Source organism: Choloepus didactylus, chromosome 12, assembly GCF_015220235.1.
Source record: "Choloepus didactylus isolate mChoDid1 chromosome 12, mChoDid1.pri, whole genome shotgun sequence".
Classification (NCBI taxonomy): Eukaryota; Metazoa; Chordata; class Mammalia; order Pilosa; family Megalonychidae; genus Choloepus; species Choloepus didactylus.
This window is the reverse complement of record NC_051318.1, coordinates 59,711,811-59,736,960: the sequence shown is the minus strand read 5'-3', so window position 1 is coordinate 59,736,960 and position 25,150 is coordinate 59,711,811. Positions and strand designations below refer to the sequence as shown.

Here is a 25,150-nt window from a genome sequence, read left to right as displayed (position 1 = left end):
TCACAGGGTTTTACTCTCAGGAGGCATTGGGCCCTTAGGAAGGAGGGGACCTGGTATGTGGGTGTGGGGTGTGTTCCCTCCAGTGGGAACATCCCTCCCCTCAACCACCATTCTGTAGCTCCTGCCTTCCCTGCCCAATACCTGAGAGATAAGCCCCCACCCCACCCCCTCCCCACCTGGGACTTTGTAAAGAAAACAAAGAGAATATGTTTTGAGTGACTGAACTCATGCTGTGGAATGAACTACAGATAACTTCACTAAGAAATTAATTTGAACAAACATTGCTTAACTGATAATATCCCATGTGATTCAGGCATTTACTCCAAGCATTCCTTAAGAGGGAGGTGAGAAAATCCTTGGCTGAGCAGTCCAAGGGAAATCTTTACTGGTCCCACGTAGCTTCTCTTCTGTCATTGTCCTGCTTCCTTGCCATTTTTTGATCATTTTCTGTTTTCTCAAGCTATGAACATTGGGATAAGAGTTGTATGTATTAATTGTTATGTACCTGTCTGCAGTTGCTCAAAGTTCACTTTTTAATCAAAAATCTTTATGAACTCGATCCTTTAAGTGGTTCCAGTTTACCATTGTACAAATCCATGCAACACTAGAATTTGGAAGCAAGTAACAGCTCCATTTATTGGACTTGCATTTTATGTTAGCTGCTAAACCTTTTTAGGCTATGAATCATTCTTTTATTGTAATCATCAATTGGAATAGTGCATTTTATAGCTATCCATTAAATGACAACTGGCTTACTCCTGGACATGAGAACCCATAGTCCTGAATACTTTTTATAATCGTATCCCTGAGAACTCTAAGAATCTAAATAATTTATTCCATGACTCCTGATCTATGTTTTCCTGGTTCTAAAATATTATGAAATCTCCTTTATATGGAATCTCCTGGGGGAAGATAGTGAACTATTTAAAATTTGTAACCAGATACACACACCATGGGACAGTATTCCAAAAAATGCACAAGTCTGGATAAGCGTGTGCATCTGTGTGGAGAGCTAATTTTAGTTAAAAAGTTTTGGAGACAACTGTTCCCACCACCCTGCCCTCTCAGCCCTCCTAAGCGTGTTCTCTTCTGTCATTAGGGACACTATGTGTAGAAGTGTGAAAAGCATTAGTGTAGAAAAAAAGTGCAAAGAGCTGAAATCCAGATAGATATGGATTTGTATCATGACCCCACTTTTTTTTAAAAAGGCTTTTGATTTTTATTATTCAAAAAAGCTTAATTTTTAAATTTAGCTTCCTGACTGAGCTTGTGCCTTCAACACTTTCATGACAATTTTCTACTCCCCAAGCTCTTCTAAAAGAAATGAATGCATGAGAATAGCTGATGGACTTTTTAAAGATGAAATTAATGATAGATATTACAACGTATTTTTAGAAGGCAATAATTAAAATAGTTTGTTTGTTACAAGATACTAAAGACAGATTTCTGGACCAGAATAGACAGCCACGAAATATATCCTAGAGTATATTAGAATTTAATATGCAACAAAGGAGGAACCATGTACCAATGGGAAAAGACACATTCCACCATTACCAGTGTAGATCCATATAGATTAGAGTTTCCATGTAACAATAAAATGTTTTAAAATTAGAACAAAATATGTGTAAATATTTAATTAATCTCAAGTTTGTTCAACAGATATTCTTCTAGAACTGAGTATATGCCCAGGTACTGTATTAAGTTTTGGCAATACAACTGCGGAGAAGATAGAGTTAGTCTCTGCCCTCAAGATTTACAATGTTTGTGTGTATGCGTGTGTGCGTGTGATGGGGTAGGGGGAAGAGTATGCAGTCATTCAAACAGGCAGTCTGTATGGTAAGTGTCATGGAGAATTATTCTCTGCTACTTAAGTACCGGGAAGGGCCCCTAGCTCAGCCTGGGGAGGTGGGGGGCCGGATTGTGATGGTGTCACAGTTGCTTCCGGGAGAATATACTATCTAATGTGTGCCCTGAAGGATGACTAGAATTCTGTCCTGAAAAAAAAGGGAGGGACAGTAGGAGGCTCAAAAAAGAAGAATGTTCTGGCACAGGGCATAGAATAAGCAACACCTAAAGGTGATGAAGATGGAGCCGTCAAGGGACTGGAATGGCTCTCTGTGCCTGAAACTAGACTTAGGTGAGGAGTGGAGTTTGGAGAGAAATGAGGCTGGAGGGTATGGCTCTGTAAGCTTTGGTACCAATTTGGATATTATCCTGACAGAAATGGAGCATGGTGGTGACTGCTTTGGTGCCAATGAGGAGATGGGTTAGAAGAGAGTGAATCTAGAGATGGGGAAAACAGCCAGGAAGCTGTCACAACAGTCAGAAGATTAGGGTAGTTTGAATTAAGGAAGTGACATTGGAAATGGAAAGGACAATCAAGAGACATTTAAGGAGTAGAGTTATCAGGATTTCAAGGTCTGAGTGAAACTTAATGGATGGTGAGGAGAATTTTAAAGAGTGGAAGAAATCATAAAAGAAAGAGAATAAAAAATTGAAAGCTGCTGCTCCAAAAAAAAAGGCGGGGGGGCGGGGAGTAAAAAGTAAATTAAAGACTGGGAAAGTAAGGATGAATGTTTCTGATATATAAAGAAAATAAGGAAACAATATGAAAAACACCAACACTAATGGAAAAATAAACAATAGACATCAATAGATAATTTACAAAAGAAGTAATTAACCAATAAAATATGAAAAATATGTAAATTATAGCAAAATGATTCCACTTTCACCAATTAAATGATTAAAGAGATTAATAAATGATCTTTCTAAATGTTTGCAAGTGTAGGGACAACTCAAATGCTATTGCTGGTATAAGATTAATGGAAAAAAAATTGAAAACAGGTCAAGAACTTTTTAGAAGTTATACCTTTTGGCAAATAATTTCCCTTGTAAAGATCTATCCTAAAAAAAATCAGAAATGTGGGCAAATTTTTTTGAATGGTGTTGGTAAAGCAACAGGGGAATTATATTATATGGATAGAAAATCCATGACATGGAGTATTTTGTAGCCACTAAATAAATAATTTTAAAAATATTTTAAATGGCATTGCACCATGTATATCAGTAGAATCTAACAAGAAAAAACAACTTGATTAATGAAAAGTGTGTGATTTTTTCCTTCTTATATTTCCGAATTTTCTGTAGTGAACATGTATTACTAATATGAGAGTCTAATAAATACTGTGTACATTTAGGATAATGAATGACCACGTGAACTTATGAATATTAGATATGATAACATATGTCTTATGAATTATGTCTTATGAGTATGACATATGATAAAGTATTTAAGGTAACAGGGTGTTTGGCTCATAGTGGTCAAAATTTTGGTTTTCACTCATTTAACATTATTTTTAGCTAGAATTGGAGATAGCTCATGAGAGGTTCCATTGATAGATAATTGTTATTGGAAAGCATTTTCATTACTGAATATTAGACTGATGTCTCATAAAATGAAATAGGTCCTGGAGAGTAGGACTTTATTAATGCTAAAACTTGATGTTATTCTGCAGAAAAAGACAGGTTGTGGAAATAACGGAGGGTGACAGTCACATACTGGAAACAATAACAAATAGAAATGAAAATTGATGGTGGGAGATTATGAGAAGCAGAAAATTGGTAGTGTGGAGACATCTGTGTAGTTACAAGATTTCATTTATTCTATATCCTGAACCCGGATTCACCATTAGTAATCAAATTTCCCAATGGTAAGGCTCAGATTATGAGGCTATATGACTAAAGAAATGTCCAGTTAGCAGGCTAAATGAGTCTTTACCAAGCTGATAATTTTTTGATCTCCTTCTTGCTGCGTTTTCAGGCTAAGCACAGGTGTTTGTGTCTGGGAGAGCCATTTAAAAATTAATTTAAATTGACCTATTAACATTTACACTTCATGAAGCCCTGTTGGTTTTCTCCTCGAATATTATTTCATGCCCTTTTGGGTAATAATTAGCTGTTTGATGGGCTGTTCTGTTTATCTTCCTGAAGACAGTGCTTCTGTTGATTGGTTTGTAACTGTTAGGCCCCTCTTTTTTTTTTTCCTATTGAAAATACTTTTATGATATTTGCCCTTTTCCACTTCCTAGGGGTTTTCCTTGTTTCTAGTGATTTCTGGGAAATAAGCACTAGTGGGCATGGCATGATTCGGGGCCCATGAAACCCTCAGGACTTTTTCACAAAGGTGAATTCCACCAGGGCATGTACAGATACCTTTTTCCAGACGTTTTTGCTGTATTTCTTTCCTTACTCTGTTTTGGCTTTTTTATGCTTTCCACTACTATACAGATTTGCTGTAGGCAACTATTCACATTTGGTCTTTTTAATAAAAATATCAATTTACCTACATTTATTAGAAGTTTGACACGTTGATTGAGGATTTTGGAGCAAAGGACCCAATTTTCAGTCTATGCCGATCTTGTGATACTTTGGTAAAGTGTTCAAAGAGCCTGGTCTCTCGTTCTTGGTCAAAGTCCATTACAGGTTCTAGCTCACTAACTTTTCATTTATTGGCTCCATTTTGCCTGGACTCTGGCTTAATGAAATAATACATATAAAATATAAGCTAAATTAATATTAGCCATAATTAACACATTTCCCAAATATCAATGATCAGAGCTGGATTCTTTTCTTGTCTGTTTCTCTTTTCTTCTCTAATCGCCTGTATTCTAACTGTATTTCTTGTTCCACATCTTTTTATTTTCCCTTTTGCCTCACTTTTCTTATTCTCTTTCCTCTACGTACCACCCCATTCCAGTGTCTTTGCTCACACTGTCTGTCTTTAGACAAAGTTAGCAGGGAGTGGTAAAGATACTATTAGGTAAGCCAAGAGGCAGTTTGTAAGATCTCAGGACTCTTTATGCAAAGAGAAACCAAAAGATAAAGAAGACTGTGGTTTAGCTGGGAAGTGGCCCAAGAAATTCTTTGGAACCGGTGGAGTTAGGGCTGGGATTGGGCTTGAGGAGCAATGGGTTACTTAATGGACCTAAATGTTCCCAGGAGAAGTGCTATAATTAAAAATTACTATACTAAAGGAATTGAGAAAGACCGTAGGGAGATAAGGAGAAGCTGAAAGAAGACAAATTTAAGAAATAGGGGATGTCTGATACTTTCACATGCATCCAGAAAGAGCCATGAGAGTGAATTGATTTTGTGATTCAAAACTTTAAGGAGAGTGATTTGATCTATAGCCTAAAGAAGGATGTTTTGGGCAGAGGGCTTTAGGGTAGTGAGTGAAAACGAGATCTTTCTGGTGTTTGACCACAAAAAGTAAATGAAAGTTGAGCCAAAGTTTGGAGTCTTTTCCCCCTCTATCCTTATGGACTTTGACATCATGATTTCAGGCCAGAAGTTTTGAATTATGCATTCAATACTTTGAACGTAAATGATTTTTTTTGTAGTTACCAGCATAACAGCAACATCTCTTCCTATAATTTTCATACGTCTCTTCCTATAATTTTCCATGTTTAAAATCCAGTTGCTGGTGTCTGCCACTGTTAGACATATGTACTGGGAACAGCTTTTGGAGGAGCCAAGATTAGAGTTTCATCTTACTTGTGAGAAGTTAAAAACTTAATTGGAATGAAACTGAAGGATGGCACTGTGAAATAAATCCAAGTGGCTGGATTTAGTCTACTGAAGTGTCATCATCAGGGTGTTGAGTATATTTGAAACTCAGACAACTTCAGTCTCTAAATAAATAACTCCTTCAAAAAACTAGGTAAAAATGAGATTTTGCTACATTTATTTTTTTAACACTATAATTCTAGTGGTTTGTGACTGCTAGTCTAGTCTATAAAAGAGTATATGTAACAGTTATTCACAGGGATGTAACTATTGATACATGTTAAGTGATAGTACAAGAAATATCCATATATAAGAAATTCATTGCTTTGTATCCTGGGCAAGTTGGGTGGAGTTTTATTGAAAATAGAACTTGAATGTGACCCTGGGCCTAGAACTTGCATCTTCTGATGTGAGACCTAATGCCTTTCCCAGCGATCCATATGCTGTGTGGCTGGTTGGACCCTGCAAAAGAATTAATACCCAACCTAGAATCATCAACCATCTGGTTTGTCCAGGACTGATCTGGTTTTAAAACAGAAATTACCACATCCTTCAGAAACTCAGGACTGATGTATCCATTAGACAGAATAGACATAGTATCTGGGGCCCGTGATTCTTTCAGGGGCCTGAAAGAGTATTCTAATTTTAATTCCTTTTAGCATCGGGAGAAAAATGATGGCTATAATAGTAAAGAATATACAATAATGAATCTTGTCTGGATTATATTCATTTTTATACTAACAAAGTCATAAAATATAAATTTTAAAAGCTTTTTATTTTGAAAAACTTTACAATTTCTGGGACACTTACAAAAATTATACAAACCTGCTATAGACAACTCTAACATACTCCTATCCACCCCACCCCTCAGATACCCAGATCAACCAATCTCTACATTTTGCTACATTTGCCATACCATTCTATCTATCCATCTGTTGATCTATCAATCCATTTGCTGAACAACTTGAGTGTAGTTTGTATACATCATGCTTCTTGAAGACGTAATACTGCCGTGTTCATTTCCTAAGAACAAGGATATTGACTTATGGATCCACCTTATGTGTTATCAAGTTCAAGAAATTTAACATATCCTAATTTTTTTATATGGCCCAATAATGTCCCTTTGATCTTTTTCTCTTCCCTTGCTAGATCCCACCCAGGATCACGTGTTGCATTTAATTGTCATTGTCTCTTTAGTTGCTCTTTCTCCTCTCTCTTTTTTTTTTTAATTGTGGGAACATACATAAATCAAAATTTCCTATCTCAAACACTCAATGGCGTTAATCACATTCACAATATTGCAGTACCCTTACTACCTTCCATTACTAAAACTTTCCATCTGTCCAAACAGAAACCCTATACCCATTATACCTTAACTCCCTATTCTCCTTGCCCACTGCCCCTGGCAACCTGTACTGTAATTTCTGTCTCCATGAGCTTCCATATTTTCCAATATTTTCTTTGAAGTTACCATGGGGCTTAAATTTAACATCCTAAATTTATAACAATCTCATTTGCATTGATACCAACTTAACTAAAGTGGAATATACAAACTATGTTCCTATACATTCTGTCCCCCCTACCTTTATCTAGTTCTTCCCACAAGTTACATATTTATACATCATGAGTCCAAAACCAGTGATATATCATGACATTTTATGCATTTGCCTTTTAGATCCTATAGGGAAGAAAAAGTGGGATTACCAATCAAAAATCTGATAGCATGGCATTTATATTTACCCATGTTATTACCCTCACCAAAGATCTTTATTTCTTCGCATGGCTTCAATCTATTGTCTATTGTACTTTCCTTTCAACCTGGAGAACTCTCTTTAGCATCTCTTGTAAGGCTCATCTGGTGGTGATGAACTCCCTCAGTTTTTGTTTATCTGGGAATGTCTTAATTCCTGCCTCATTTATGAAAGACTGTTTTGCCAGATATAGAATTCTTGGTTGGCAAGTTTTGCTTTCAGCTTAAATATGTCATCCTTCTGTCTTCTTGCTTTCATGGTTTCTGACGAGAAATTGGCATTTTATCTTATTGAGGCGAGACTCCATCATTTGTAAAACAATTCTCTTTTGCAGCTCTGTTCTAGTTTGCTAATGCTGCTGGAATGCAAAACACCAGAAATGGATTGGCTTTTATAAGAGGGGGTTTATTTGGTTACACAGTTACAGTCTTAAGGCCATAAAGTGTCCAAGGTAATGCATCAACAATTGGCTACCTTCACTGGAGGATGGCCAATGTTGTCCGGAAAACCTCTGTTAGCTGGGAAGGCACGTGGCTGGCATCTGCTCCGGAGTTCTGGTTTCAAAATGGCTTTCTCCCAGGATGTTCCTCTCTAGGCTTCAACTTCTCTCCAAAATGTCACTTTCAGTTGCTATTGGGGCATTTATCCTCTCTTAGCTTCTCCGCAGCAAAAGTCTGCTTTCAAAGGCTGTCTCCAAAATGTCTCTGTAAACTGCAGTTCCTCTCTCAGCTCCTGAGCATTCTTCAAAGTGTCCTTCTTGACTGTAGCTCCTCTTCAAAATGTCACTCTCAGCTGCACTGAGTTCCTTCTGTTTGTCAGCTCTTTTATATGGCTCCAGTGATTTAATTTAGACCCACCCTGAATGGGTGGGGTAACACCTCCATGGAAATTATCCAATCAGAGTCATCACCCACAAAGGGGTGGGACGCATCTCCATGGAAACACTCAAAGAATTACAATCTAATCAGCACTGATTTGTCTGCCCACACAAGATTACATCAAAGATAATGGTGTTTTGGGGGACATAATACATTCAAACTGGCACAGACTCTCAGAATTCTCTCTTTATCTTTGGCATATAGCAGTTTGATTATAAAATGCCACAGTGTGGCTCTATTTGAGTTTATCCTGTTTGGAGTTCGTGGAACATCTTGAATGCATGTATTCATGTCTTTCTTTAAATTTGCAAAGTTTTCAACCATTATTTCTTTGAATATTCTCCCTGACTCTTTCTCTCTTTCTTCTCCTTTTGTGACTCCCACAATGTGTAAATTGGTATGCTTGATGTTGTCTCACAGGTTCTCAGGCTCTGTTTACTTTTCTTCATTCTTTCTTCTTTCTGTTCCTTAGATTGAATGATTTCAATGGTCATGTCTTCAAGTTATCAAATTCTTTCTTATGATAGCTTCTATCTGCTGTTGAACCCTCTAGAGAATTTTTAATTTCTGTTACTGTGATCTTTACTTCTGTTCCTTTTCATAATTTCCATCTTTCTATTGATATTCTCTTTGTGTTTATCTAGCATTTTCCTGATTTTCTGTAGCTCTGTAGTTCTTTGTTCATGAACAAAGCTCTTGGAGCATATTTAGGACCATTTGTAAAAAGACATTCTCTGGTATGTCCCAGGTAGTTTCTCCTCATTGCCTAGACTATCACTTTCTATTTCTTTGTATTTCTCATAACCATTTGTTGAAACCTGAACATTTTGATATTTTAATGTGTTATTACTGGAATTCAGACTCTGAGGAGTCTGTTCCTTAAGCTTGTATCCAGCTAGTCTTATGACAGGTCTTTTCTTGAATGCTAGCAGCTAACAAAAAAACAAAATAACAAAAAAAAACAAAAAACAAAACAAAAAAAACTCCTGTTCTGGTTTGCTAGAGCTGCCATTATGCAAAATACCAGAAATGGATTGGTTTTTATAAGGGGGTTTATCTATTACAAATTCACAGTCCTAAGGCCATAAAGTGTCCAAACTAAGGCAACAATAAGAGGATACCTTCACTGAAGAAGGCTGATGGTATCTGGAACACCTCTGTCAGTTTGGAAGGTGCGTGGCTGGTGTCTACTCATCCTTTGCTCCCAGGTTGTGTTTCAGCCCCTCTCTCTCAGCTTCTGTGTATCCTTGCTTCTCTCTCCCAGGGTGTGTCTCTCTAAGTGTCTGGGGTTCCTCTCCTAGATTCTCCGGGGCAAGCTCTGGGCTTTGTCTCTTAGCTTAGCATCTCGAGGTGTCCTTCTTTCTGCATCTTCAAGCATTTCCAAGTGTCAGCAAGCATCTGAGTCTGTATCAGCTCTTAGCTTCTCTCTTAAATACTCCAGTGAACTAATCAAGACCCACCCTGAATAGGTGGGGTCACACCTCCATGGAAACAATTTAATCAGAGTTTCCACCCTAATCAACAGACTAATCAGTCTGCCCCAACAAGATTGCATTAAAGAATATGGCTTTGCTGGGGGACATATATATCCAAATAGGCACAACACCTTTCCCGAAATCCTGTACCAGTGCTCTCCTTTGGGTCTTATCCATGCAATGAGTTTGGAGAATAGCTCCAGGCCAAAGCATAGGGGTCTCCCTGATCCTTTCGCACATATGTCTTGTCTTGGGATTGCACAATGTGGTCCTGAGAATTCCCCATTTACATGCTTCCCAATGTCCCCTATCCCCTAGGAAAGAATTTCCTCACTGTCCTAGCCACTGTACTCTATGTCCTACAGCCATCAATCCCTTTCCAGACAGCCACTTGACTGCTCTCCCACAGTGTTTGTAGGAGAGCTCTGTGAGCTGCTTTCTATGCCCAGGGCTAGTTCTGGGGTGGTGAGTACCTTAGGTTACTTCCAGACAGATTGGGCCATACCTACATGCTCCATCCAGTATGTGCATGAGTATTACACATACCAGCATCAGGGATCCACACTGGGAGAGCAGGCCAGCTCCATCCCAAGGTGGTGAGGGGTGGGGGAAGGGACAGCCAGGGCACCACAGGATCCTACCACTTTTAAGTAGGATTTTTCTTGTTTCACTGTTTGCCCTGTTAGTGCAGTCATTTAACTATTTTCTGGAGCTTTGAGAAAGATGCTTTTGCTAGTTCTTTCTGGTTGTTGAAAACTTCTGTGGGGAGATGGAGCCCTGAAGCATCTCACTCTGCCTTCTTGATTGGAGCATAAAATATACATTTTAATTTGTATGCATGAGGAGGAAGGGGCCCACAAATGCAAACTGCCTACAGTCCACAAAGGTCATACTGTGGTCCTGGGGAAACCCAGCCCCAGGAAATTGTTCAGTGCCAGGCAAACTGAGACAGCAGGTCACCTTTACCCCTCATACCTGAACAGTAGTAGTTGGTCGTGGATAAGGAATTAAGGCTTTTCTACCTGGTGGTCACCTAAAATAACCAGTGTTTCTCCAGATCTATGATTTCAGTGTATCTGGCTGCTTCCCTTCTAGTTACACATCAGTTTACTGGGTTTACTTTGGCTTCCCCCTAGCAGGAGCTGAGGCATAGTGAAAAGCCCCACTTGGGAAGAGCAAAGTGCTCCTGATGGTCATTGGTCTTGGGCTGAACTCATCACTATGATATGAACTATTCAGTTTCTGTCTCTGAAAATGCAAGGGCTATATTCCCATACCTCCCAATATATCAGGGCCCCTCCAGAATTCTCCACCTAGTTAGGTTCAAGATGTTCACGCCAGGCCTTTATCTCAAAAAGTGTCCACGTAAATTGGTCCATTTCTCTGGAGAGCATAGCAGAAATGGGGAATTTGTAGAAATAACTGATAACAGTGACACAAGGAAAGGGAATTTGTGTCTACTGAACATCTCTACAATTTTTAAAAAATTCCTGTCCACCTCTATGGAGAGCAGAAATCTTTTCTGGAATATTGAAGAATATGACTCAATCCTCTTCTGTGCCTGGTGATTCAGTTCCAGTTCCTTTCCTTTAGAGAGTCCATTTGTTGGGGCACCCATTTCAGTAAAAAATATTCACTCAACAAAAGTGTCTTTTAGATTCTGAGAATGTAAGGATGAAAACCACAGTATTTGCCTTTGGCAGTTCATAGTCTATTGAAGGAGACAAACATTTAGACAATTATAAAGCAAGATGATATGTCCTAGAATGGAAGAATTTTAAAATGTGGTAACAACTTAGTGGTGGACATTATGGAGAAACAATGATCATTTTTGATGGCTGACCAACAGTAGTATCCTGCTTCTACCCTCAGTCTATGTGCTGTACACTGTAGAGAATCCTGGGTACATACTATCAGAGAAACAGATCTTGTGCAATGGATATATTACAACCCATGAGATTTAACCATTGGCTGTAATAATTAAATTTTAAATGACAAGAGATATTTTTAAAGACATGATGCCATTAACAGTGTTCATTAATAAAATTAGAAAATATCAGTCATCATTACTATCACTTAGTTGAGCCCTGTTTGCTTATTCCTCTTTAGTAATTCAGAAACAAAGAGCCAATTCCACTGATCAGGAAAAGTAGGCTTGTCTTCTCTAATGCAAATGTTTAATAAATTTAATGCTGATCTTATACGGGCTTTCCTTACTATGCATGGACAAGTGCTTTACAAGCTGAGAATCAGGTATGCAGAAAGAATAATATTGGTTGTTCACAACTGGGTTCAGGACTCTGAAAAGCATCAACTTGATTTTAGAATAACTTAAAGAGATGAAGCAATGGCCCTGAGAAGGGAAATGGTCCCTCATTTTTTGCCTACTCAAGAGTGCACTTTGTTCGAGATGGTGGGGTTCCATGGAGGAGCGTTGGCAGGGATCAGGGGTCCCCACCGGCTGGTCCCAGGCTTGACCAAATGCACCTCCTCGGAGTGTGCACATCCTTCCTGTGGCTCTCCTCTTATTGAGTTGTGAGATCCATTTCTTTCTCTCTCCCCACTGATCATGAACAGAAACTTCATCTTACTCATCTTTTTGTCCCCAGCTCCTGACTCATTGCCTGGCAAATTGTAGGCACTCAAAACATATCTTATTGATATTGTTTGTTATACAACATTGGAGACACTAAACACTCTGGGCCTGTTTTCTCATCTGTAAAATAGATTGGTGCCGTTGAACTCTCAAGTTCTTTATGTCATGTATTTATTATACCAGATTATGTGACTTTGTCAATGTCATCCAAAAATATGTCTCATTTAACAATGAAACAGTCACTTATAAATTCTTTGATTCATTGTGTTCTTCCCGTACCCCATTTTTTCTTTCAGATCCTTACTGGAAGGCAGCATGTCTAGTCTTACCTTGAGTAGGACATCTCCCAGAGGAAATGGTAATGTAGATGATGTTTCTCTTACTCAGAAAACTTAAGAATCTGGGAAAAACAATAAACAATGCATAGGTCCTAATTCTCTTATATAGATATTGTATGTTTAGAAGCAATAATCTAATTTACTTAGCATTGCTAATATTAAGCCAAAGAAAAAAGTAAGAGTACAACAGATTTTGGTTATTTAATTGCAATTTGAAAATATGTTTTTAATCAACAAAAAATGTCTTTTGTATATGTGTGAGTTCCTATGCTTCAGGCTCCTACAGGGTTAAAAAAATTAAGATAGTTATAATCAAATACACCAGGACTTATTGACGACTATTCAGAAGATACTTTAAAAAAAGTCCTGTGTGTACTTGTGAGGCATATTTCTTATAGAATTAAAGGGCCAACTTATTAAGTCCTGGCTTGACTTATCACAAGCTCGTGTTTCCACATTCCCAGAGGCCAGATGAGGCCTCGTGATCTGCATTAACAGTTTCAGTTGGCACCTGAGCAGTTGTATATGTTATCATTGATGATGGGGTCTGGGATTTGTTCTTTCTTGCCAGAAGATCCTACTTAGAAACAGTACTGGGCTTGCCAGCCTTGTAGATCGATGCTGGCCAATCAGGTGTGTGTCTCAAGATTTTCAGGCTAACAAACCCACGCTCGCCTCCATGCTGTTACAGTTCCCTGTCTTGCATACTTTTGTTGACAGATATGAAGAGTACCGCTCAGGGGACCATGCTGAGACAGCAGGGTTTTCACGAGGTGAACAAAAGAAGGACTTTCTTACAGGATAACAGCTGGATAAAGAATCGTCCTGAAGAAGAAAAGTAAGGGGGTGTGGAGAATGTGGGTGGGTGGATAAAAAGAAAGGGGTATTTGCTGTTTGGGAAACTAATGCGCAGCTGAAAAGTAAATGCTTTCCTTCTAAAATACTTCGTGACATGGCCTAATTTTTTAAGCAAGCTTTTGTAAGCATTTAATGATTATATCAGATTCCAATAATCTTTCTACCATTTTTATTATCCACATTTCTCAGAGAATGTGGGTCATTAATGAGAGAGAGCAGGGTTTCATGGTAATCAACTAAATTGGAATTTGTGCATACTTGGTAAACTGAAAAGAAAACATGAATTTCCAATTTCCAAAAACCTGGCATTTACTCTACGGTAAGATTACTGGCACATGCGAATCATGTCAGTTGGAACAAACATTTAATAGTATGATTTCAAATTTACAAACAATAATAATTTATCTAAGAATTTTATATTCAAAAGTCAAATTTAAAGCAGGGGAATGAATATATGTTACCAAGTCGTTCTAGTCCCAAGTAGCCACATACCTCCAGGTATAGGAAGGGTGATAACTGTTGTGATAATACTTTGTGAGGGAGATCTCTTCCACCAAGAAAGATACGTCTGCAGGATTTTAGCCTTGGTTCTGCTAGCCATATGCTTAAAGATCCTGAAAACTATGAACTTTGGCATATAACCTCATTGCCAATATCGATTTACAATAGACATTTGTCCAACCTAGATCTATATTTTATATGTAATGTAAATACAAATGTATGCACTTTCTGATTTCCTCTTATGCATCAGGGTTGATGCATAAAAAGCATCATGTAAAAAAAAGCTTTATGTAAAAAGCTTTATATATAAAGCATAACTATGTTTCATACCAACCACACAAGGTAGGTATTATTACAGTAGAGGAATCTAAGTCTCAGAGAAATTAAGTAATTTGTCCAATTATGCACAGCTATAAGTGGTAGAGTTGAGATTTTAGCATGACCCATATCTCTTTCCATTACACCTGTGGTTTTCAACCAGGGATGCTTTCTAACCCATGAGACATTTGGCAATGTATGCAGACATTTTTGGTTGTCACAACTGGGGAGTGAGTGCTCCTGGCATCTAGTAGGTAGAGGCCAAGGATGCTGTTTAACATCCTACAATGCACAGGGCAAAGCAATGAATTATCCAGCCTAAAAAGTCAGTAGTGATAGTGCTGAGGTTGAGAAACCGTGCATTGCATGATACCTCTAAACATTGTAGAAAACCGTCCATATGTAGTTATTTGAGGAACATACTCATAATGGTTAAATAAAAATATTTTAAAATCTTATTATTTTAGAGGAATAGAAGATTTTTGGAAGCTCACTCTAACTTTTGGAATGAATAGCACTGGACAACAATCATATCCTTACATGAAATGACATTGCTTCTGGAATTTTGTTTTTCCATGATGGTAGAGTGATGTCAAATGTAGACCAGAACTTTTGGATTGGAAATATTTACACAGATGGGCAAAGATAGAGATGTCTAAGACAAATCATAGGTGTTAGGAATGATGGTTTTATGCCAGGCATGCATCATTTGGCAAAGACCTGGAAAGCCAGCTTGGATGGCACGGCAGCTGCTGACTGAGGGGGATGTTGGCTCTGGTGCTTTCCTTGCTTCCAGTGGCCCATTTCTGGGCAGTGTGTTATGATTCTCCTTCTCCCACTGGGAACACTGCCTGGTGTCTGCCACTTATCCACAAGTTCTGGGAAGGATACCTACAAAGGCAAAAAGGACTTTTAGTGTCTTTGAAGATGTATGTTTGCTGGCATCATTTCAGTTTCACTGTTCATCTTTTTTTTTTTTTTTTTTTTAAGTGTCATTATAGTGCTTTTGTAGCTTTATTAAAGAATGGTTCCAGAGTGTTGAGTAACATTAGTGGAGCAGAACCAAGAGAAATGTGGTATTTCAGGTTGGTTTGGGTTGACATGAAAAAGGTTCAGATACTCACCCTCTGCCTTGGCTCAAATCCAAAGACTCTACTACATGTTTTGACATTTCCTAAAATTGCTTGTGCCTTCAGATCCACTATACAAAGTTAAAAAAAGAGATAGTTTTGAAATTTGATGTACTAGCTCCTATGCACATTGTCTTCCCTGCCTAACTCATAGAGTTATTTTAAGAATCAAACAGGGCAACCTGTATATTCTCATAGTTCAAAATAGGCCATGACTACTGTGAATGATTGGTCAATATCCTTTACCACAAATTTTGGTGCTGATTTTCCTTATTTTTGTTGGAGAAAACTGTCAAGTCCATCAAATGAAAATATCCAGACATAATGGGCGTTATTACATTTAATATATGTTTGTAGAAAGCTTTTATATTTCTGTTCCTAATGGAAATATAAAATAATAGGCTCTTCCAGTATTGCAAAGTAGACTGCCTCATGTTCTCACGCTGATTAAAAAAACTCATGTGGAAATCTCATGGGATAAATTAGAATAATGATCATCTGTACTGACAAACTTGTTTCTTTCTGCCCTGCTCTTTCAAGTGGTGACTAGTTAAAATAAATAGATATATTCTTAAGGCTGTAGGAAGATGAATTAACCTTGCCAAAAATTGTGGGCTCTTTCCCACCTCCCTTGTTTTGCACTTACTAAATACTGTGGTAACTTTTTATGTGACATCAGTTTGTTCTTTCTCTGCAGAGAAGACAATTATGGTAGGGTGGTGCTCAACCGACATTACTCCCAGGATGCCTTGGACAGGTGGGTGTTTCAAACAAGTGACCTTGTTAGCAGAAACTCAAAGACGGTAGTTTTGAGACACTTGTTCAAGACAGTAGAATTTTGTTTGTGGCTAGCCTAAGGCTTTCCCTACGTTCTGGGCACACAAAGGAGAGTCTGTGACATCACGAGGGGTTTCCCCAGGGAAACTCTGTGCCTCTCCAGCTCTGTGCTGCCAGCACCATGGCTTGGAGAAACACCATAATCAATCCTCTGCCTGCCTTATTGAGCTGGTCCTCCTGACAGGCAGGGGAGAGGCTCCCACAGACACAGGACCAGATAAGATGCCTCTGAACCCTAGGGAAGGAACCCCCAAATTTAGAAATAACAATTCCAGAGGCTGTGTGAGAGAATACACTTCTTTTTAGAAACTCTTGGGTTTGTGCAAAATCACTAAATGATTCTCCATGGCAGATAGACTAACTGATGTGAATTAGTTGAAAAATTCAAAACTGGTAATCACAATGTTGTAAATAATCTAAAAGTGATCAAATAAACATAATATTCTTATTAAAGCACATCTACATGCACACATATACAAACAACCACACCCATCAGAAGAACCTACTTACTTATTAGATACAAGTTTTATCTAGCCCAGTAGTCTTTCTCTGTTTGTCACTAAGGGGTAACTTAGAAGGAGAGTGTGATTGTCTTCCAGGGTTTGCACTTTGAAAAGTTAAGTAGACACCTTGAATATATATATCTTGGAAACTTTTATCTGTGACTTTCTCCAAACCCTTTAAAACCTGTGCATCATTTTGACCTGCTCTAGGGGTACTGAGCTTACAGCCCTTTATACAAGGTAACCATTTAGTTTTCCTGATACTAGCTTCAGTTCATTCCATGTGCTGTTCTGTAACCTGGCAGACACCCTAGCTGGGCCCTCTCCTTCGTCTTCATGATTTTGAAGATGGTAATGTCCCTGGTTATTTCATCTTGACTTTCCCATGGTCATAAGCACAGTGCATTGTATATTGTGTACCACCACATATTTACCCAATGAAAATACACCACATCAAACTTTAACATTAAATCTTAAGTATCCCTTCTTAGTACTTATGCTGATTCAATGCCTTTGTTCCATGTGCTGCAAATGATGCTTTGAAAAGAAAACACAGTAAATCATGGAGCAATTCCCCAAATAGCTTGCGCTTCCTCTATCACAGGGTCCTATGAGGCATTAAAAAGGCTTTTTCCCTACTCGTTTAGTTTAATCAAAGTATTTCCACTGCTTTAATTATTATGATTCCTACTGTTGAGCCTCCTACCCTCTCTTCTACTGTTTTCTTCTTCCCTCTCTTCTTTTTTTTCCTCCTCTCCCCTTCCATTCTGCTCATGTTTGCGTCTCACTTCTTTCTGCCTTCTCTCTGTCCTGTCCTAACTTCTTGTCTTGCTTCTCATCTCCTCTTCTTCCTACCTCTATCCTTTCTCTCTTCCCACTTTTCCTCTTTTAATTTCTTCCAGGTTTGCCTGTTTCCTTCTTTCCTTTCTTCCCTCTCCCTTCCTTCTGCCAGAATGTCCTCTTCTTTCAACCCTGTCCATGGTGCTGAATTTTAAATAAAGCAATTTAAGTATTTAGTCCATTGTGCTGGCTTGTGGCACTGCCAAAACACTGCAAACACATCATAGCTGATTACAAGGAATTGAGTTCCTATTTTATAGATGTCAACAACATTGATAAAAGCACATATTAATTATTAACCATTTTTCATATTATGTTGTTTGGTTTATGTATCTTAATCCCCAATTTGAATATGTCACATTGTAATTAGGAATAATTGGAGCCAGAGAAGAATCCTTTATTAGCATGGTGAATTGAATTTGCTAAAATCGGTTCTATCCAAGTCAGAGCTTGGAAGATTTGGATACCCTGAATCTTTCTTTCCTTGGTACCTGGCACCTTCTACCTAAATATATCAAAATTTTGCCAAATTCATGGTAGGTTTAAGAAACTTTTTATTTGATTTTTTTTTTTAACTAGGAAAACAAATGAGATAGATGAACCAAAAGCCACAATTAGTCGGTACAGATCTGATGACACTTTGGACAGGTAAGGTATTTTGAACCATGTAAGTGGAATGAATGAATATGTTAAATACTATTTCTTATAAAGCTATGAGGTATTTTAATGCTTGCCAAAGTAAAATTGAACTATTGATATTTTGTCCCCAAGTATAGAAGGAATATATGATTGAGTTGTTCCCTTCTTTAAAACTCACCAAATCTTGGCTTGATCCAATGTTTTTCTAAAATCCTGCTAACAGTAGATTGATATAAAACACACTGAGGGAAACTGGTTTGGGTGGGAACTGTGTCAAATCTGTTCATTTAATCTAAAATGAGGAGTATAGTTATTTTGTGAATATTGGTAGTCCTTGTTCCAGCTTTGCATTCTTCGATCCTGATGGTGGAGAAAAACAGTTCTGTCCAACTATTTTATGGAGACACTTTTCATAATACAATAAATTTTAATAATAAATAAATTTAAAATAATAAAATAAATTTAATAATGCAACAGTTTTGAAGCACCTTAGGATAAAGCCTTTGCTCTTTACTTTAAAAAGTGAAATTAATCTTTTGGCACTGGAGTTATCATATGACTTATAGTTATGTTGTGCTTGTTAGTTCCCTCTGACTCAGAAGGTCAGGTATCATCTTTATAGAAGAAATGTAGTCATTTCCCTTCAGGTTGATGTTAACTGCCACAAATCATATTTTAATTTTAGACTTGGCAGAAATGTTGTATGAGTGTAAGTAAAGAACAAAGTTATCTTTAATTAGACTCTAGAAACAATGAATGCCCTGCAGACAGGAATACTTGAGTTCACTAAATGTAGCTAAAGATTGCTGCTGTTATAGATAAAAATGACACCTGCTGGATTTTAAACATTTTTTGCTGAAATTTAAGGTATCTCTAGATTCACACCATGCCAGTGTTCATTTATTTCTGCACTACTCATAGGTTTTCAGGCCGGTCCTTCTAATAGAAGACAATGAGCACTGCTATCCTTGAAAGACCAGCCTTTCTCTTTTTCCAGTTATTAGTCATGAAAAAAATAACATGTTTATAGAAGTACATGTATGAAATCTCCACCTCCACTGCAGTGCAGGGAGGAGAAGAATCAAAAGATCTCTGTTCATTCACCCTGACCTTGCAGGCTTTCATTTTTATCCTCAGTTGTAAAAGAAAATCGTATTTCCAGGGATGGATTTAAAAGTGATATAATTAAACTTCAAAAAGTGAATATGTGAGAGAGCTAAGCATTTGTAGGTTGTGTGTCTGAAAGTTTATATCAGCACTCTCAGGACGGAGCCTGGGAATTTTGGGAGTGAGCTGGAACTCACAGGGAACTCATTGCATCATCCTCAGTCTTGGCTACTCATTAGAATCATCGAGGGAGCTTCTGAACTTTACTGATGCCTTGGTCCCATTGCTCCTCATTCCCCAAATTCTGACTTCATCAGTTTGAATTGGAATTGGCATTTTTTAAAGCTTATGAAGTGATTTTAACATGCAGCAAAGATTCAGGACCACTAATCTAGCCCCAATGCCATTTTATATACAAGAAAACAGGGCCAGAGATTAAGTAATTGATTGACACAGAGGTTTAGTGTCCCATTTGGGAGAAATATCCTGGTCACTTTATTCCTAAGAGAGTCCTCAGTACATGTGGAAATAGAAGCAAGGAGGAGAATCCACAGGGGTTTGTAGAGAAAGGCAAGCCCTGTTAGGGGGAGAAGGGCTTCCACAAGGCAGACCACCCCAAAATGTGAGGCGCAAAATAATTGTAGGAGGAAGATGGTCAAATACACCTGGTGTGTGTGTGCCTCGTAACAAGAATATAATTAGTGAGTAAGAGAAAAGTGCTGAGTTTACATTTGAAGACGTCTTTTAAAAATATGTAGGTAAAAATAGAGGTGTGCTAAAAAATCATAAGTAAATAATAGTATATATAGCCTTCAGATATGGTCCAAATCCTGAAGGTGGGTTAATGACTGAATTTGGAATACCTAGGTTAGGGAGACCCCTAGTGTTCTGTAGTGGAAAAATAGCTTCCTTTTGTTCTTTTGTTTATATTGTTGGTTATATACTGTGAACAGTCTATTGAGATTATGGAGTTTTCCACAGTTATCCACCCTTCCTTTTTGCATTCAAGAGGTATAGTGTGTGGCATTTTATACCATAAGTAGAAACTGTGTTGGGGGTTGACTTAAAGACATTTAACTTGTTAGAGTTATTTACCCAATATTTTAGTTAAAGGTTAAAAAAAAAGTTACACGTAGGAATTCAAATTATTTTTACCTTATGACAATTATGTCATATTTTTCCCACATATTTTTTTCTTTAAAGAGAGTCACAGTCACTGTCCATCTTTGCAGGAAAGGCCTTATAAAGCTCTGTACTTAAGTAGATGGTAAAAGTGAAGGGAAGGTTGCAGTAGACCCACGGTGAGGGACCAACAGAAGGGGCTTGCTGACCTTTTGTTTTTCTGCAGAACGCCCCAGAAGATAGTTCCAGGTCTCAGGAATAATCTTTTTATCTGGATGAGGGAAACAGGGGAAGGAAAAGTGACTGCAGTCATGAGATCTCACCTTGATGAGGCCTGAGAGCAGAGGGATTAAAACTTCTGATGAACTTTAAGGCCTATTAACTCAATGTATTATTCAAAATAAATCACTTAGTCAGGGTAAGGTAACTGTTTTAACAAGTCTCCTCACCTCCCAAACCACAGTGGCTTAACATGATAGAAAATAACTGTCTCTTCTCATCACAGTCCAGTGGATTGGCTGGAGGAGCGGGGCTGTCTCAGGGACCTAAGTCCTTCCATGTTTATGGTGCCCATCTTCAACCCACTGGCATTAAAGTCATCGAGGAATGGGAAGAAGGAGCACGGAGGATCATGCAGCATTTTTTTATGATGGGCCTGGAAGTGGCATACCCCACTTCTGCCCACATTCTTTAGTCTAGAACTCAATCGCATGGTACCTACCTAATTGCAAGGGAATTGTGGTTTTCTTGTATGCTTGGGAGGAAAATAAAATGGCTTTGGCAAACACACAGTATTGACTCTGCCACAAAACATTAAAAAATACTTAACTATTCCACTGATACCTTTTATTGACATAGGAAATATTGTCATTGATTAGACATATTATTAAGTAATAATGGATAGAAAAATAGTTAATGATGTAAATGCTCATTGAGTTAGAAAGGCAAACAGAGAGGCATAATACTTTTTAAAAGTCCAAACTATATCAGAATAGCCTTTTTTGTCATCAATATCCTTTTTACCGTAACATTTTATAAACTGTAACCCCTGGAAAACAGTATTCTTTATTAAAGTTATATTTTAAAATTATTCTAGCATCAATGAACACTGACAGGAGTTTAATAATCTAAATGTTTATCCAGACGTTTGTCTTGTTTCTCTATAAAGGATCTCAGACAGAAGTGATGCTGCTAAAACATATAAAGCCAATACCTTGGATAACCGACTAACCAATAGGTACCAGTATCTACTAACTTTGGGAAAGGCTTGAGTACAATGTTTTTCTAAGCCTTATTTACTTACTATGCTTCAATCTTGTTTAATATCCTTTTGTAACTGCTCATCTTCTATGTTGTTCTAGAATAAAAGCCTTTATTCCTGCTACATGGATAGAAAAATAAAATTCTGTTGTTCTGTCTAAAAATCAAGGGAGTTCACTGCTTCGGTTCATCATTCTTACTGCATTTATGTTTCTGTTTAAATTTATGGTGGCAAAATCAAGAAATATATAAATGCAAATTTTCTATTCTTATTGCTGAAGAAAATTACCAAGCCAACAAATAAAAATATTGGGCTTAAAAGATGTTGAGTTTTCTGAAGAAAAAAATTCCTTTGGAATCTAGTACAGAAGATTGAAAGATCATAACATCAGCTTATCAAATTTATTCAAGTACTGATGCTTTCTTTTCTCCTCTCTCAAATAATGTCTACTTTTTAAATAATAATAACTCAAAATTTATGGACAATTGCCAAATAGATTGAAGTATTAATTCTTCTCTGATGCTCACACTTGTTTGTGTTTTTGTTTTTCTTTCCAGAAGTATTTCCACGTTTAGCTCTCCAGAAGCAACAAAGTCGTATGTTCTTTTCTAATTGAAATTACATTTTACGAATAAGATGTTTTTCTTTGTATATGTTAAAGATACCGCTTTAGACCAGGGTCTACAAACCTCTGGCCAAAATTTCACTGGCACACAGCCACACCCGTTTGCTTAGGATTGTATCTCTGTGCTGAGTTGAGTAGTTGAGAACAGACACTGAATTGGTCCATAAAGCCAAAATATTTACTATCTGGACTTTTGCAGGAAAGGTTTGCTGAGACTGTTCCATCAAACACCAAAATTCAGGTCATTCTTTTCTCCTCCTATGGCAGTCAACTCTTCCCTCCCCTACACGTCACTTTCCTCCCAAGACATGTTCTACAACTCCTCTTTCAGAGACAATTCAAATTCTGAAATCATGAGTTTGTGAACAGTCTACTTAGATAAAATACCTTTAGCCTGGAATGTACTACTGATAGGTATATACAGCCCCAATTAAGTAGATTTTTGAACTTTTTTAATTTTATCATTTCTATTTACATACTAATTTTCATGCTGGACAACACCTCTCAGTAGTTGAAACAGGAGGGGATCACTTACGTTTTTGAGGGTCTGAGTACATTGATAATTTGTTAAGTAGAGATGCAACAATCGTGAGATTTTAAAATGTTTTCCCCAACTAATGCTTTTAACACAAAGACAATGCAATATAATTATGTTAGTCGCATATAATCCCAGGATTAAAAAATATGTAAATCCATAACACATCACAGTTTATTAGTCTGTATTTGGGACACAAAATTAATGTCATATTCCTTCAATTTCGGTTAGTTATATGAGAGCCTCGTAATTTATAAAGCAGATCAAACTAGGGAAAAACATTTTTTATGTGTTCTTCTATCCTCAAATGAAGTATTTTGGAGGCGTAGAGAGCAGGCAGGAAATATGAGTAGATTATAAGAACTTCCAAAGCTGGGGTAGAAAGAAAAATTCAGGAATGTGATTATTTTTGTTCTTGTGATTCAACAGGCAGCCTGGCAGTTTGTTCAGTCCGAATGTCACCAACACCACAGCTTCCACCTCTGCTACTGCTCCTGTAAAGAAAAAAAGGTACGATGGACTGGTTGCATTTGTCTATTGCTGATATTTTTTGAATGATTGTTCTTTATATTTCTGAACCAAATCATCCACCAAGGCTCAGTCAGTGTTGAGAAGTTGCTCTGCCCTTCCTCCTTGTTCCCTCCTCTCCTTCCCATGGATCCAGTGCCTACGTTCTCCTCTCCTAAAACTTCAGTCTTTTCTCCCTATCTCTTCTTAAAATTTGCAGTCTTCTCACTAGTTCCCCTAAATTAGGGCCTGGAATTTCTATGTAATGTCTTTGATGATAGAGCTCAGGTAATGAATGCGTCTTACCAGACTCCTACTACAGGGACAGCCATAACCCGAAATAATGATTAAGGTGTGCCAAGTGGCCTTGCTCCTGAAACCAGTCTGCATCGGTGGCTGCCTCCTCTGCCTTGTGGATGGTCTGGCCCTACTTCCAAGTACAGAGTCAAAAACATCTATGTTTGCAAGATTATTGCCTCCTCTTCTGACTTCCTTTGCATGGCCTTCCACATTCTGCTTTTGCTGAGTTCCATCTATAATATTAGGCGTTGAGGAGTAGCTGGACCTGTGGTGGCAGAAGTATTCTTCATGAGACGGGAAATGACCGTGGAAGAGACATCTGCATCTTGAAGAGAATTTAGTGCTAGTGAGTCATAGAGTAAATAGAAACCAACCCTTGTGAACCTCAGTGCTTTTTCTATTTTCTTATTGCCTTTGCCTGTACCCAGAACCATGCCTGGCACGGGGTAGGTGCTCAATAAATATTTGTCGGTGGACTGGCTGACTTTGCCACAGCACTGCTGTAGTCCTCTGGGACGGAAGTGACTGATTCTATTTTTCCTGCAGTCAGGGTTCTGGTTGTATTTGCAGAGTCTCCAAAGATGTGATTCACCTTTTCCTTGGGCCCAAATTTTACATTCCCCTGACTCTTTGTTAAACACCTATTCTTAGGGTTGGAAGAAAAACTTAAGGTCAGTTAGTCTAACCTCCACTCAGTGCAAGAATCTTTCTCTGCCAAGGTTAGGCATATTTCAGGACCACTGCAGCCAGTGATAAGATTCTCACCATTTTGTGAGGCACCTTTGACCAGCTCTCATGGATAGATCTTTCTTTAGTTGAGCTGAAATCTGCCTTGATGTAACTCCCACTTGGTCAGGGTTTTGGCCTATGGTACCTCAGAGAATACCTCAGTAATTTGAAGTTAGCTCTTCTGTCCTCCTTACCCAGCATTTCCTTACCTAGGCTACACCACTCTCCAGTGAACATCTTCATTTCTGCGCCATCTCTTAGTCTTTTCTACAGACCTCTTAACTATCTCTGCCAATTAAAATTATGTCTTAGTAATGTGAGGACATCTTTCTAATTGGGGGTAAGTGTGTGTGTGTGTACACATGTGTGTGTAAGTACATTCACAAGCTATATATATATATATATGTATGTGTTGGAGGGTATCAAATATATGTATATATGACATTGAGGTTAGCATTGCTGTTACGTTTTTAATATTCTTACCAGTCAGAATTTTCTATCAGTTCTTTTAAACCATATTTTTAATAAACCATCAAATTATTATTGTGTCTATTCTGAAATATTTCATAATGCAGAAAAATAGAATAATTTGATAAACACCCGTGTACCCACGACCTAGATTTAATAAATGCTATTATATTTCAGATTTGCTTCAGATTTCTTTTTTAAGAAATGCTCACATTTTTTAGTGCCCAAAGAAAGGGGAAAAGGAACTTACCTGGGGGAGCAGATACC

The 25,150-nt window shown here is 37.8% G+C and overlaps 1 protein-coding gene across 7 annotated transcripts in view; it reads left to right on the top strand.

Annotated features, from left to right (window-relative positions):
- Window positions 1–25,150, top strand: part of SCEL (sciellin) — a 121,790-nt gene that overhangs the window by 5,409 nt on the left and 91,231 nt on the right. For 6 of the 7 annotated variants that reach the window (XM_037799963.1, XM_037799964.1, XM_037799962.1 and 3 more), the window contains exons 2-8: window positions 12,562–12,623; window positions 13,324–13,441; window positions 16,108–16,167; window positions 18,170–18,238; window positions 21,627–21,695; window positions 22,277–22,315; window positions 23,309–23,389. In XM_037799963.1, the coding sequence (XP_037655891.1) occupies window positions 12,562–12,623; window positions 13,324–13,441; window positions 16,108–16,167; window positions 18,170–18,238; window positions 21,627–21,695; window positions 22,277–22,315; window positions 23,309–23,389 (498 nt within the window). The remainder of the gene's footprint in view (window positions 1–12,561; window positions 12,624–13,323; window positions 13,442–16,107; window positions 16,168–18,169; window positions 18,239–21,626; window positions 21,696–22,276; window positions 22,316–23,308; window positions 23,390–25,150) is intronic. The other variant, XM_037799967.1, reaches the window with a different exon arrangement.